This window comes from Salmo trutta, chromosome 5 (assembly GCF_901001165.1).
Source record: "Salmo trutta chromosome 5, fSalTru1.1, whole genome shotgun sequence".
NCBI classification, from domain to species: Eukaryota; Metazoa; Chordata; class Actinopteri; order Salmoniformes; family Salmonidae; genus Salmo; species Salmo trutta.
Window position 1 is genome coordinate 27,071,293 of NC_042961.1, and position 14,619 is coordinate 27,085,911.

General features: G+C 45.8%; 1 protein-coding gene across 1 annotated transcript in view; it reads left to right on the plus strand.

Moving 5' to 3' along the window:
• Positions 1 to 14,619, plus strand: part of LOC115193974 (E3 ubiquitin-protein ligase MARCH5) — a 38,273-nt gene that overhangs the window by 20,792 nt on the left and 2,862 nt on the right. The window contains exons 4-6 of the mRNA XM_029753160.1: positions 12,040 to 12,170; positions 12,337 to 12,520; positions 13,264 to 13,430. Of these exons, the coding sequence (XP_029609020.1) occupies positions 12,040 to 12,170; positions 12,337 to 12,520; positions 13,264 to 13,430 (482 nt within the window). The remainder of the gene's footprint in view (positions 1 to 12,039; positions 12,171 to 12,336; positions 12,521 to 13,263; positions 13,431 to 14,619) is intronic.

Consider the following 14,619-nt stretch of genomic DNA (forward strand, 5'->3'; position numbering starts at 1 on the left):
AGAACACACATCAGATCAGTGGCATTTGTATTTCCATGTTCACTTCGCTCCCCCATTTGAAAGTATCTGGCTCACTGAAAACCATAATTATCCCGTGTCCCATCATGGAAGCGTTTCTACTGCTTAGTATTTCAGATAACATTGATGGAGCATTAATCCATACTGGGGGGGATTTGGTTTGGTGGCAGCCTTTTTGAATGTCATCTCTGATTCGCTGGCATAATGAGTAGATGAGGCGACTAGTAAATCTCAATGTGAATACTTTTGTTCCAGATGGGCATTACTCTCTCTCTTTCTCCCAATATGTTAATGGTTATTGGGTGTATAGAGTAGCCTGACACTGGGCCTGCTTGCATGTTCAGTAAATAACCTTGTCTCTGTCTTCTCTCCTGAGGCCCACCGTGCCTGCTGCCTGCCTGGTTATTTTTGGGATAAGTCTGTCTGTGTCACTCTCTGCCCTTGCCCCCACCGGTACATTTATCCGGGTTAACCTTCAAAACAGGTGAAAGGAGGAGAAAAAGATGTTGGGCTCGTTGTCTCCTGTTCACTCTCCAATCCCATGTCCCCCCTCCACACACACACACGCACACACACAGAGACAGAGAGAGGAACTAATCTCTCATTCCCATTCAGTAGCTACTGAAGACTTTTTCTGGACACTTTGTTTTCATCGCCCCCTTTGCTATCCGGCTGACCAGTAGAAGTTCTTTGTGGTCGGTTGTTTTTTTTGGCCAGCGTCTTCACCAGATTAGTCATCATGAAATGTGGCCTAAATGTTTATCAAGTTCATCAGTTCCCCAACACACACATCCTCCATAAGTTTTGTTTGTGTTCCTTTTTCTTTTGAATACCCCAGTGTTTTTGTCCAGGCAGTAACAGTGATTAGATGAGGGTGTCATGAGGCAATGGGTTATTTGGACAGGGCCTTCAATGTGCCCTAATCTGTTGAAAGATAACGTCCTTCGTAGAATCATGTAGTAGGCTTAGGCCTCGATCGCTCATCGTTTATTGAGTCGTGTACACCGGCTCATAGGGGCTTATGTTAACTTCGATTTAACACTGCGTGAAAGTCCTCTGAAAGCTTTCGGAGACTTTCCCGACAAGGGGGATGACAACTTCCCGCTGAAGGCCAGGGAGCATACAGATGGGTATTTTTTATTTACGCCATCTACCAAGGCCCAGACCAATCTACTGGTCATCACCCAGGTGTGAGGGACGGGGAGAGGAAGAGACCGTCTCTGGTGCCTGGAGAAAGGACACTGAGGTAGACACCCACCGGGCTGTGTAGGAGGCAGAGAGAGGGATGGGATGGTTGGTAGATGGGGAAACGATGAGAGATGGCACGAGAGAAAGAGGAGGCCCAGTCAGTGAAGTGTACCAGTCTGCCTGCTCCCCTAAGCATGCTTCCTTTGCCTACCCCTGTGTTCAGACAGAGGTGTAGAGGGAGAGGAGATTAGGCCATGGTATGAGGAGAGCAGCTCATCAACCAACGGCCGGAGAGGAGACCGGGGTTGCCCGCTACTGCTGCTGATGAATCACAAAAAACCCAGGCCCGAGAAATAGCCGACGGCCCAGACAGCGCCACAGCACCCAATGAATCAGCAGCACACTGACGCTGCCATGCTACCACCTGGAGCAGCCATCTGCCCGGCGACTCCCCATTCTCCTCTGTAATACCCTGCCTGCCCTGGGGACTGGAAACGCTCAGAAAAATCGCTTTCCTCTGTGTGAAAGCAGTTTCCGAAGCAGGGGATCGGACAGTGAGTTGACAGACAGAATGTTCTGTTGCCCTGCCCGCTTTATTTACAATATTAACAGGTGCAGGACTAATTGGCCAATAAACTTTGTACAGAAAATAACAAACAGGATGTTGACAGACTTGAATAAATCAAACATATTCTCAGTATAAACTATTGTCTATGACAAAACTCCGGTATAACTCCACTCTAGCCAACATGTTTCCTGCTCTCCCCCTGGCAAAAGCCAACTGAACACCTAAGTACTCTTTCCAGGAACTCCTTTCAGCTAGGAATGTTCCATCATGATAGCCCCAAAACACATTTCTACCATAAATGCGTAATTTCCCATAGATATATAAATATAACATAAACAACGGTTTTACATAAACACGCACACTTCAATAACTTGTGCCATAACTTCAACTTTTAAGTCACGGTACACATTCATGAAGTAATTCACCCCTGCAATAATTAATCACTTTGGTTATTCCCGTCAACCAATAAGTGTTCCGTGATGACAAGTGGACTAATTTGCCTCGCACCGGCACTTCAACAAGGAAGCAGCGTGAGATAGGTTAAATGCTGTGATTATACTCTACCAACACTTCAATCATTCTAATATATTTCACATTACTAGAGCATGTACTTTTAAATGGGCAGCTTTATACACGGTAGAAACACTGTTAACAAGTTACATTGTTGCGCACGCCAGTTACTAAAACACTCGACTTTGGCGCCTTCATGTCAAAGTATTGTTGGCAAACAAAATGCGCTACTCAGTCCAAAATTCTCTTTTGATTTCAGGTTTCTTGACTTTACCTTGAAGAGCTACAAAGAGTCTTTTTTCAACCAATAATTTGTTTGTGTCATTGTCTGCAAGTCAATAGGCATGCGCTCCACGACACTCTGACATTTTATGTAACTTCACCGTGGCATCATTAGACTTCAGCAGCCACATTATGACACGGCTTCCAGAGGTCTTGATGTCACACTGTCTGACGCGTGCTTTTTTCCCCCCCCCAACTGAACTCAACACAGTATTCTGCTCAGGCAGACTCGATGGACGCCCGAGGATAGTGTGCTAGTATTGCCTCAGTGGGTCTCTGGGGTTGTCAGTAGTGTTTAATTGATTAGAAAAGTCCGAATTTAGCACATCTTGTTTCGCAACTTGTGCCGTAGAGCTTAACCTAGATTCTTCTGTGCGTTTAAGTGCTAGGTTACATCACCGCACCTCACCCGGGGGCTGCCTCCTACCTTTTTTGAGGGTGAACATGGCTGCCTTCATAGAATTACAGAGTTTAATAGGATGTCTGTTGTCTTCATTTGTATGCTTAGGATACATTAACATGTGCATTATAGTTTGAAGTAAGCACAGTGCTGCACTCAAGTGAACACAAAAACAACAGCGCTATGTTTGCTGGCTCCTTCCGACAGTCTTCTAATGTAAAGTACTAGTCTGTGTTCTGGGCTTGATCACTGTGGCATAGGCCAACAGACAGACATGGGACTAAACAGTTTCTGTGTCTGGATTTATAGTCACCCATCTGACTGCGCTAAAAGTAGAAGTAAACTTTTAGAAAGGGGAAAAAATGTTTACTTCTCCGTCAGTTGGGAATGACTTTTAAGGGTGTTTCAGTGACTTTAATCAGCCTCAGAAACATGGCACTTTCGCAGCCCACAGACGTTAGAGGACAACTTTCAATTGGTGTAATAAAGGCCGAGATGGGTGCTGGGTGGTAAGCTGCTGACGTGTAGTTATTTTGTCGTTGCGCTCTGCTGAGCCCAGCTCATTTGTTAGCCTGACAGGCGTTACTCATTTTCCTACACTCGGGGCCGGGCCTCAGGTTAGTGCGGCATCACATTGATGGATTTACACCGTGGTGGATGTGTTTGGCTGTAGCACACCACTCGTGTTAGGTTTTCTCTGCTAGTTTTGGGCTGTAAACTCTGGGATTTCTAGTAGGAAAGTGCAGTTAGCCGTGGCACGGTAAGTTAGCTAGAGTTTAAAAAAAATTTTTTTTACTTCAGCAACTGATGATTTCCACCCACGCTATCATTCTGATTTGGCCGGTGGTGTAAAATGAGGGACGGCGTGTCCTTGCTGGCTCTTTTGTGAGAGGGTAAAAAAAAGTGGGTTGGAACAGTGTGCCAACATGCCTGCCCGCCAGTGAGAAAGTGGGATGCAGTTTCTCTCGATCCCCATCCACTCTTTTAATTATGTTAATTAGGAATTTGCTACCAAGCGCTGAAATGAATTGCTTCGCTTTCCTTTTTGCCAATAGCCATTAAGCGTGACCCAGTTCCCTCTGGCTGTGGATGGCGTAATGCTTAGGCAGGGACAAAGCGGAAGGGATTCCGACGCTGTCATCAAAATATGCCCAGATTAATGTGTTGAAGAGGCACGAGATCAATCTGGTTGGCAAACATAGGCGCACTAAAGCACAACCCTGGAAAGTGGCAGAACTGACAGGATACAGGAGGCCCATGTGTTTAACTACTTTAAGAAATGAGAAGTGTTTGTTCCCCGTTGTGCCTGTTGGAAGCTTTGAGGTGACACGTCACCCTTCCATTGGTCCTTCAGGTCTCTGTAGCCAGTTGAAAAGTCTACTGCACTATTGTTCCTACATTTGAGACCTGATTTCATGGCTTTCTCCAAAAATGGCAGCGTCACTATAGGCATTCAATGCAAATATAAAGTCACTGGCGTTCTAGCCGTGGGCATTGCTGGATTATTTGACCAGTTGTGGTCACCACCAATGTAACCTCAAATTTTTCGGGGCACTGAGCAAGTTTCAGCTCTGCTGAGTGCCAATTTGAACATTGGGAAAATTCTGTGCAACTTCCAGCGAACGTTTACTGTGGACACGGAGGCTGTACCTGCTTTAAGTTTAAACAGTGGCCATGTAGGCTATGGAGAAAACATTTTAACATGGAAATAGCTGTTCTGTCATTCAGCCTACAGTAGCAGCCAATGTGTAGTGTTCAATTTAGGTCTACATTCCATGAGACTTTTGAAAGAGAGAAAAAAAAACATGCATGGCTTGACATTAACTTTTCATTTATTATTATTTTTAAAAAATGTCCCCCTTTTTCTCCTCAGTTTTGTGATATCCAATTGGTTAGTTACAGTCTTGTCCCATTGCTGCAACTCTATTACAGACTCGGGAGAGGCCAAGGTCGTTAGCCATGTGTCCTCCGAAACACGACCCTGCCAAGCCGCACTGCTCGCTTAACCCGGAAGCCAGCCGCACCAATGTGTCGGGAGGAAACACCGTCCAACTGGCGACCGTGTCAACGTGCATGCGCTAGAGCGCAACGGGACATGGACATCCCGGCCGGCCAAACCTTCCCTTAACCCGGACGACACTGGGCCAATTGTTGCTTATTGCTGACTACAAATGATCTATAACTGGGCTAATAACTCACTAACTAGCAAAGGATATGAACAAATTGTGCACATGTGGCTACATGCAGCTCTCGCTTTGATCTCAAAACAAGCGCATCTAGTCACGACCGCTCATGCTGTAAACAAAGTCCAGTTCAAATTAAGTGGCACAGATCCATATATGTCAATGGTATATTTGCATTTAGGCCAACTGCAGCTCTGATTGTTAATGCCACACCGGTCTGTAAAGTATGGGCTGAGTAGTGTGTGTCAATGCAATAGAATCCTACTCCAAAGCATTCTGCCTACAACAAAATCTCTTGCGTAGTTAGTTTTGTTTCTGTATGTTGCATTGAAAGTGGCTAATATTGCATTGATTCGGTCCAAATTGCCATAGTAAAGGGAAGCGTTGATAGTGTTTACAGGGAAAACTCTAGAATAGTGGTCACCAACCTTTTCTGAGTTAAGATCACGGAGTCAAAATGCAAGCCGAGATCTACCGATTTTTCTTTAACATGACTTGAAAAATGTAAGCCTATTCAACATTAACCAATGAAATAGAGTACTGTTGCAATGAGGTTTGTGCAGTAAGCTATAGGCCAATACATTATCGCCATATATTGGCTTTGCTTGAATTGTCCTGCCAGTAAATGCAATGTTCGGCACATTTTTTTATTTTTTATTATACGGTGCATTCTGAAAGTATTCAGACCCCTTGACTTTTTTCACATTTTGTTACTTTACAGCCTTTTAAAATGTATTCGTAATCGTTTTTTTCCCTCATCGATCTACACACACTACCCCATAATGACAAAGCAAATGTATTAAAAATAAAAACATATCACATAAGTATTTACTCAGTACTTTGTTGAAGCACCTTTGGCAGTGATTACATGCTCAAGTCTTCTTGGGTGTAACGCTACCAGCTGTATTTGGGGAGTTTCTCCCATTTATTCTCTGCAGATCCTCTCGAGCTCTGTCAGGTTGGATGGGCAGCATTGCTGCACACTTATTTTCAGGTCTCTCCTGCGTTGTCTTGGCTGTGTGCTTAGGGTCGTTCTGTCGGAAGGTGAACCTTCTCCCCAGTCTGAGGTCCTGAGCACTCTGGAGCAGGTTTTCATCAAGGATCTCTCTGTACTTTGCTCCATTCATCTTTCCCTAGTCTCCCAGTCCTTGCCACTGAAAAACATCCCCACAACATGATGCTGCCACCACCATGTTTCACCGTAGTGATGGTGCCAGGTTTCCTTCAAACGTGACACTTGGCATTCAGGCCAAAGAGTTCCATCTTGGTTTCATCAGACCTGAGAATCTTGGTTTCATCAGACCTGAGAATCTTGTTTCTTATGGTCTGAGAGTCTTTAGGTGCCTTTTGGTAAACTCCAAGCGGGCTGTCATGTGCCTTTTACTGAGGAGTGGCTTCCGTCTGGTCACTCTACCATAAAGGACTGATTGGTAGAGTGCTGCAGAGATGGTTGTCCTTCTGTAAGATGGTTCCAAACCTCTTCCATTTTAAGAAGGATGGAGGCCACTGTGTTCTTCAATGCTGCAGACATTTTTTGGTACACTTCCCCAGATCTGTGCCGCAACACAATCCTGTCTCGGAGCTCTACGAACAATTCCTTTGACCTCATGGCTTGGTTTTTGCTCTGACATGCACTGTCAACTGTGGGACCTTTATACAGACAGGTGTGTCCCTATTCTAAATCATGCCTTTCCAAATAATTTCCAATCAATTGAATTTACCACAGGTGGACTCCAATCAACTTGTAGAAACATCTCAAGGATGATCAATGGAAACAGGATGCACCTGAGCTAAATTTCGAGTCTCTCATAGCATGTCTGAATACTTATGTCAATAAGGTATTTCTGCCTCGACATCACTCCTCTCTCTTTCCTCCACTGACATTGAAACTCGAGTCGCACTGCATTATTTCTCTCATGCACAAAGATTTTAGATTCTTCAAAGTAGCCACCCTTTGCCTTGATAGCTTTGCACACTCTTGGCATTCTCTCAATCAGCTTCACCTGGAATGCTTTTCCAACCGTCTTGAAGGAATTCCCACATAGGCTGAGCACTTGTTGGCTGCTTTTCCTTCACTCTGCTGTCCAACTCATCCAAAACCATCGCAATTGGGTTGAGGTCAGGTGATTGTGGAGGCCAGGTTATCTCATGCAGCACTCCTTGGTCAAATAGTCCTTACACAGCCTGGATGTGTGTTGGTTCATTGTCCTGTTGAAAAACAAATGACAGTCCCACTAAGCGCAAACCAGATGGGATGGCGTATCTCTGGAGAATGCAGTGGTAGCCATGCTGGTTAAGTGTGCCTTGAATTCTAAATAAATCAGACAATGTCACCAGCAAAGCACCGCCACACCATCAAACCTCCTCCATACTTCACGGTGGGAACCAAACATGCGGAGATCATCCGTTCACCTACTCTGCGTCTCACAAAGACACGGCGGTTGGAACCAAAAATATGTACTCATCAGACCAAAGGACAGTTTTTGGTTGAGTTTCTTGGCCCTGTCTATATAAGGTCCCACAGTTAACAGTGTATGTCAGAGCAGAAACCAAGCCATGAGATTGAAGGAATTGTCCTGAGACAGGATTTTATCGAGGCTCAGATCTGGGGAAGGGTACCAAAAAATGTCTGCAGCATTGAAGGTCCCCAAGAACACAGTGGCCTCCATCATTGTTAAATGGAATAAGTTTTTAACCACCAAGGCTCTTACTAGAGCTGGCTGCCTGGCCAAACTGAGCAATTGGGGGAGAAGGGCCTTGGTCAGGGAGATGACCCAGAACCCGATGGTCTCTGACAGAGTTCCTGTCAGAACGGCGAGACTAGTCAGGATCGAGGCAAAGATGAATGGAGAAAAGTACAAAACCTGCTTCAGAGTGCTCAGGACGTCAGACTGTGCTGAAGGTTCACCTTCCAACAGGGCAATGACCCTAAGCACACAGCCAAGACAATGCAGGAGTTGTTCGGGACAAGTCTCTGAGTGGCCCAGCCAGAGCCCGGACTTGAACCTGATCTAACATCTTTGGAGAGACATGAAAATAGCTGTGCAGTGACGCTCCCCATACATCCTGACAGAGCTTGAGAGGATCTGCAGAGAAGAATGGGAGAAACTCCCCAAATAAAGGTGTGCCAAGCTTATAGTGTCATACCCAAGAAGACATGAGTACTGACTAAAGAATCTGAATACTTATGTAAATGTAATAATTCAGGTTTTTGTCATACATTTGCAAAAATGCCTTAACCTGACTTTGCTTTGTCATTATGGGGTGTTGTGTGTAGATTGATGAAGGTGGGAAAAAAAAAACATTTTAATCAATTTTAGAATACGGCTGTAACCTAACAAAATGTGGACAATTCAAGGGGTCTGAATACTTCACGTAGGCTGTGTGTATGTATATAAACTCAGCAAAATAAGAAACGTCCCTTTTTCAGGACCCTGTCTTTCAAAGATAATTTGTAAATTTGTAAATTTGTGTGAACTTAAAACGACCATATATACATAGTTTATTTTTTACTGTTTGGACATAAGCGGCCCTGAAAAAACACTAAGGTGGCCCGCCCAAGACATTTCTATGCAGAAGAAACCCTGCAAGAGTAGTGGACAGTGTCTGGGTACTGATTTGGTGTCTGTCTCTGAAATCCCAGACCTTGGGCAACAGCACTTGAACATTGTTCATGTGGGTGGCAACCTGTCTGCCTAGGGAAACAAGTCTGAGTTGGATATGACCAGTGGTTCAGCTCCAGCAGAGGGGGATGGGCTCTGCTACAGGTGCCATGGTAACAGTGCCAAGTAGTGCCACATAATCAGCTCATTGGCCTCGTTGAGGATCACTAAATCATTCCACATTCAACGTCAAACTGTTGCCTCGGCCGGGCAATTCAGACTCATAATCATTTAACTTCTACTTTAGGTTTTCAAATTATGTTGCAATAGAAATGAATCCAACCCTTGTCAAACAATGATGCAGCGTTAGTCTTCCAAGTGACACTTAGGGTATGTCGCCTACTTAAAAAATAAATAAAGTAAAAAGACAGCTCAGCATACCCATCGATGAGGGCAATCCTTCACATCAAAGAGACCTGATGTCCTGGTCCCCTCTCTCCCTTTAGTGTCCTCCACTTGTCTTCTGTTGCAGGTATTAATAGTTTCTGGATGGGTCTGCGTGAGTAAAGCAGGTTACCTCCCGTCCCCGTAAATATTGAATGATTTCCCCTGATTGCTCTGGAATGTGAGAGAGGAGGATGAGGAAGAAAAAGGTTAGATGAAGGTCATAGCTATTACTTGACTGTCTGATAAGGGGGTCATGTGGGGTAGGCTACTATATATGACACAGAGTGGCTGCCTAATCTGATCTTGGACACAGACCTGTTCTTATAGCATTGATACAGGCCTGTTCTTATGACAGAGAGATGAATTAGAGCCAGGTTCACACACATGGTCTCCCTCTAACATTGTGAAGGTGTTCCACAGCCATGGTAAAATTGGCAGGCTTCATCTAAATAACAATCCATTTCTCTCCTCTCTGCCTGAGCCTCTTTTGCCACACATTCCAGCGCAAATGTTTTCCAGTCAAACCCAATACTTCACATGCTTTTGCTCTGAGCACAACAGGAATGCTGAATAAAGGAAACTCATTCTTTTGAGCATTTCCGCGTTGCTGAAATCACATTACTCATTGTACTTTAAGAATGTCTCACAACGGTGTGTTTTTCTTTTGTTTATTCTGTGTGCTTTTCCTCACTGCTGAAGTTACCTTACTCGTTGAATATGTCCCGATTGTGGCCTATGTGCGTGCCTACATGTTTCTACACTACATGGTCAAAAGTATGTGGACACCCCTTCAAATGAGTGGAATCGGCTATTTCAGTCACACCCGTTGCTGACCGGTGTATAAAATCAAGCTCATAGCCATGCAATCTCCATAGACAAACACTGGCAGTATAATGGCCTTACTGAAGAGCTCCAACGTGGCATCGTCCATAGGTTGCCACCTTTCCAAATGTCTGCCTTGCTAGAGCTGGCCCGGTCAACTGTAACTGCTGTTGTTGTGAAGTGGAAACGTCTTAGAGCAACCGGCTCAGTCGCGTCTTTCCTCAATTGCAACACTCACTACAGAGTTCCTAACTGTCTCTGGAAGCAACGTCAGCACAAGAACTGTTCGTCGGGAGCTTCATTTCATGGGTTTCCATGGCCGAGCAGCCACACACAAGCCTAAGATCACCATGCGCAATGCCAAGCGTCGGCTGGAGTGGTGTAAAGCTTGCCACCACTGGACTCTGGAGCAGTGGAAACGCGATCTCGGAGTGATGAATCATGCTTCACCATCTGGCAGTCCGACGGACAAATCTGGATTTGGCGGATGCTACCTGCCCGAATGCATAGTGCCAACTGTAAAGTTTAGTGGAGGAGGAATAATGGTGTGAGGCTGTTTTTCATGGTTTAGGCTAGGCATCTTTAGTTCCAGTGAGGGGAAATCTTAACGCTACAGCATACAATGACTTTCTAGATTATTCTGTGCTTCCCAGTTTGTGGCAACAGTTTGGGGAAGGCCCTTTCCTGTTTCAGCATGACAATGCCCCCGTGCACAAAGCGAGGTCCATACAGAAATGGTTTATTCAGATCGGTGTGGAAGAACTTGACTGTCCTGCACAGAGCCCTGGCCTCAACCCCATCGAACACCTTTGTGATAAATTGGAACGCCAACTGCCAGCTAGGCCTAATTGCCCAACATTAGTGCCCGAGCTCACTAATACTCTTGTGGCTGAATGGAAGCAAGTCCCTGCAGCAATGTTCCAACATCTAGTGGAAAGCCTTCCCAGAAGAGTGGAGGCTGTTATAGCAGCAAACTCCACATTAATGGCCCATGATATTTGGAATGAGATGTTGGACGAGCAGGCGTCCACATACTTTTGACCATGTAGCGTATGTGTATTATGCGTTTTTCCCTTATTGCTGAAGACATCACTTTCTCATTTGTACTTCATGTAGGGCTACGTTCATTGTACTTAGGACACGGATTAGGGTCAGCGAGTAGGGTGGATGGTGTATACCACAAGTGTCAAACTCATTCCACAGAGGGTCGAGTGTTTGCACTCCTCCCTGGTACTTGATTGATTGAATTAAGGTCAGTGATTTAGTATGGAGCTCTCCTCACCTGGTTGTCTCGGTCGGTGGGTCCCAAACTGGGGCGCGCCGCGAGGGGTCGGAGAGTGCTACTGGTAGACGGGTGCAATTTCTACATTTGGTAGTGCATCAGTTTTCCTCCTGTCATGTCAGTCATTACATACCTTTTAGAGAGCTGTTATAACTTGTTAGAAATGTTCAGATCAACTAACCCATGTCAACTAAAGTTTTTTTTTTTTTTTAGGCCATCGATTTTGTTGTAATGTTTGAAGCTATCAAATATCACACGAATACACATGAGACATGGCAAAATGTATAGAATTGCAAGAAAATTTGCCTTAAAACGGCAAATGTTCTCTGCACCCTATGACAAAATGTGTAGAATTGCAGGAAATAAGCTTAAACAAAAAACAGCAGACACTAGGGCATCCATGGAATGACTGACACCCCTGGTGTGTACTGTACACTAAGCATTCTACAGTACCACCAGGAGAGCAGCCATCTTATGACCCCTGCTGGAGAGACAATCCCAAACTGCCGTCTGTTAGGGACTCTACTTTACTGCACCTCAGCATGAGCTATTTGTTGAGTTCTAGACAGGCTCTGCTTTGCCCTTTTTCACTGTAAAAACATAACATAAATAACACGAAAATGGTCAGTGATTGAAAACCGACACTACGGTGTGCCCTAATGAATATGACCCAGGCCACAGAGGGGACAACACCCTTCACAACCGGTAACAGACACTATCTTTCTGTATCCCTCCAGGGCCGGTGGTGTATGTGCTAGACCTGGCTGACCGGCTAATCTCCAAGGCCTGTCCCTTCACCGCCGCTGGCATCATGGTGGGCTCCATTTACTGGACCGCTGTCACCTACGGGGCCGTCACTGTCATGCAAGTGAGACCACAAAAAAACAAAAACACACACACACACGGCTGTGTTTATTAACAGACTACGGCTGCGTTTTGAAATGGCAGTGCATTACATAAGGTGCCATTTCGGACGCACTATATCGTTAATCTATCAATCTTGACCGTGGTGTCCCCTCTGTCCCTGTTTCCAGGTGGTGGGCCATAAGGAGGGCCTGGACGTGATGGAGCGGGCAGACCCCCTGTTCCTGCTCATCGGCCTACCCACCATCCCCATCATGCTGATCCTGGGGAAGATGATCCGCTGGGAGGACTACGTGCTGCGCTTCTGGAGAAAGTACTCCAACAAGCTGCAGATCCTCAACAGCATCTTCCCAGGTCAGAAAGGACACATTGGTAGGGATGCCCACCGTTCCGCAACACCATTGTTATACTAAAATGGGTGGAGTTCAGCTTATTCATTGTGTGTGTGTGTGTGTGTGTGTGTGTGTGTCTGTATGATGAAGAGTGGGTGATAAAGATCTTGATAGATGATGCTACCTGTGTTAAAGACTAAACTAATTTGTGCACAACATTGAGAAATAAGCTTTTTGTGCGTATGAAAAATGTCTGTGATCATTTATTTTGTGTGAACACTGGCTTGCCCAGGGTGTGCTCAGTGTTTGTTGGGGATAAAAGAGCGCTTCGAGGTGGTCCGTCCGTTGGGGCTGGTGGTGGTGTGTAGGTCCAGTAGCGGGGGGGGGGGGGGGGGGGTTTCCCACTGATCTCATCAAGGTAGTGATTGATGCGGGTAGAAACCGAACCCCCCCCCGGGCTCCAACGGAACCGACAACCTTTTCTCTCTCCAGGCTCAGCTTGCTGGGCAAAGCTTGTGCACTCCTCTAACCCCAGTCGGCTGCCCGGACTAAAGATACTAACTCAAACTGGTACAGACTGATGCATATACTGTATTACTCAGTGGCTGGCATGATCCCCCATCCCCCCCTCATCACTTGATGAATGTGCTTTTGTGTGTATTGTGCTGCATATCTAGCTGTGTGAAGATGTATTGGCAAACCATCAACACCCACAATGCACCAAACCCCATCCTTACCCTGCCCCCTCCTCTCGGTCTCTCTCAGGGATTGGGTGTCCAGTGCCTCGTATCCCGGCGGAGGCCAGCCCCCTGGCGGACCACGTGTCAGCCACCAGAATCCTATGTGGCGCCCTGGTCTTTCCCACCATCGCCACCATCGTAGGCAAACTCATGTTCAGCAGCGTCAACTCCAACCTGCAGAGGACCATCCTGGTGGGTAACAAAAACAAACCTCTGTGTCATGTCAGTCATACACAAAGACAGACTGTGGGCCTGGGTTTTGGCCATTGTAGTTATCTTGACCACATATTCAGACCCCTTGCTTTCTTCACATTTTGTTACATTACAGCCTTTTTCTAAAATTGATTAAAAAAACATTGATGAGGACAATCTACACACAATACCCCATAATGACAAAGTGAAAACAGTTTGTCAAATACCTTATGTAAATAAGTATTCAGACACTTTGCTATTGAGCTCAGGTGCATTCTGTTTCCATTGATCATCCTTGATGTTTCTACAACTTGATTGGAGTCCACTTATGGTAAATTCAATTGATTTTACATTATTTGGAAAGGCACACACACCTGTCGACCGTGCATGTCAGAGCAAAAACCAAGCCATGAGGTCGAAGGAATTGTCCGTAGAGCTCCAAGACAGGATTGTGTCGAGGCACAGATCTGGGGAAGGTTACCAAAACATTTCTGCAGCATTGAAGGTCTGCAAGAACACAGTGGCCTCCATCATTCTTAAATGGAAGAAGTTTGGAACCCCCAAGACTTTTCCTAGAGCTGGCTGCCTAGCCAAACTGAGCAATCGGGGGAGAAGGGCCTTCGTCAGGGAGGTGACCAAGAACCCGATGGTCACTCTGACAGAGCTCCAGAGTTCCTCTGTGGAGATGGGAGAACCTTCCAGAAGGACAACCATCTCTGCAGCACTCCACCAATCAGGGCTTTATGGTAGAGTGGCCATACCATGAGAAACAAAATTCTCTGGTCTGATGAAACCAAGATTGAACTCTTTGGCTTGAATGCCAAGTGTCATGTCTGGACGAAACCTGGCACCATCCCTACGTTGAAGCATGGTGCTGGCAGCATCATGCTGTGGAGGATGTTTTTCAGTGGCAGGCACTGGGAGACTAGTCAGGATCGAGGGAAAGATTAATGGAGCAAAGTACAGATAGACCCTTGATGAAAACCTGCTCCAGAGCACCCAGGACCTCAGACTGGGGCCCTAAGCACACAGCCAAGACAACGCATGAGTGGCTTCGGGACAAGTCTCAATGTCCTTGAGTGGCCCGGACTTGAACCCGATTGAACATCTCTGGGGTTTCTCCTAGTCTCTCCAAATACAGGTATGCCTAGCTTGTAGCGTCATACCCAAGAAGACTCGAGGCTGTAAT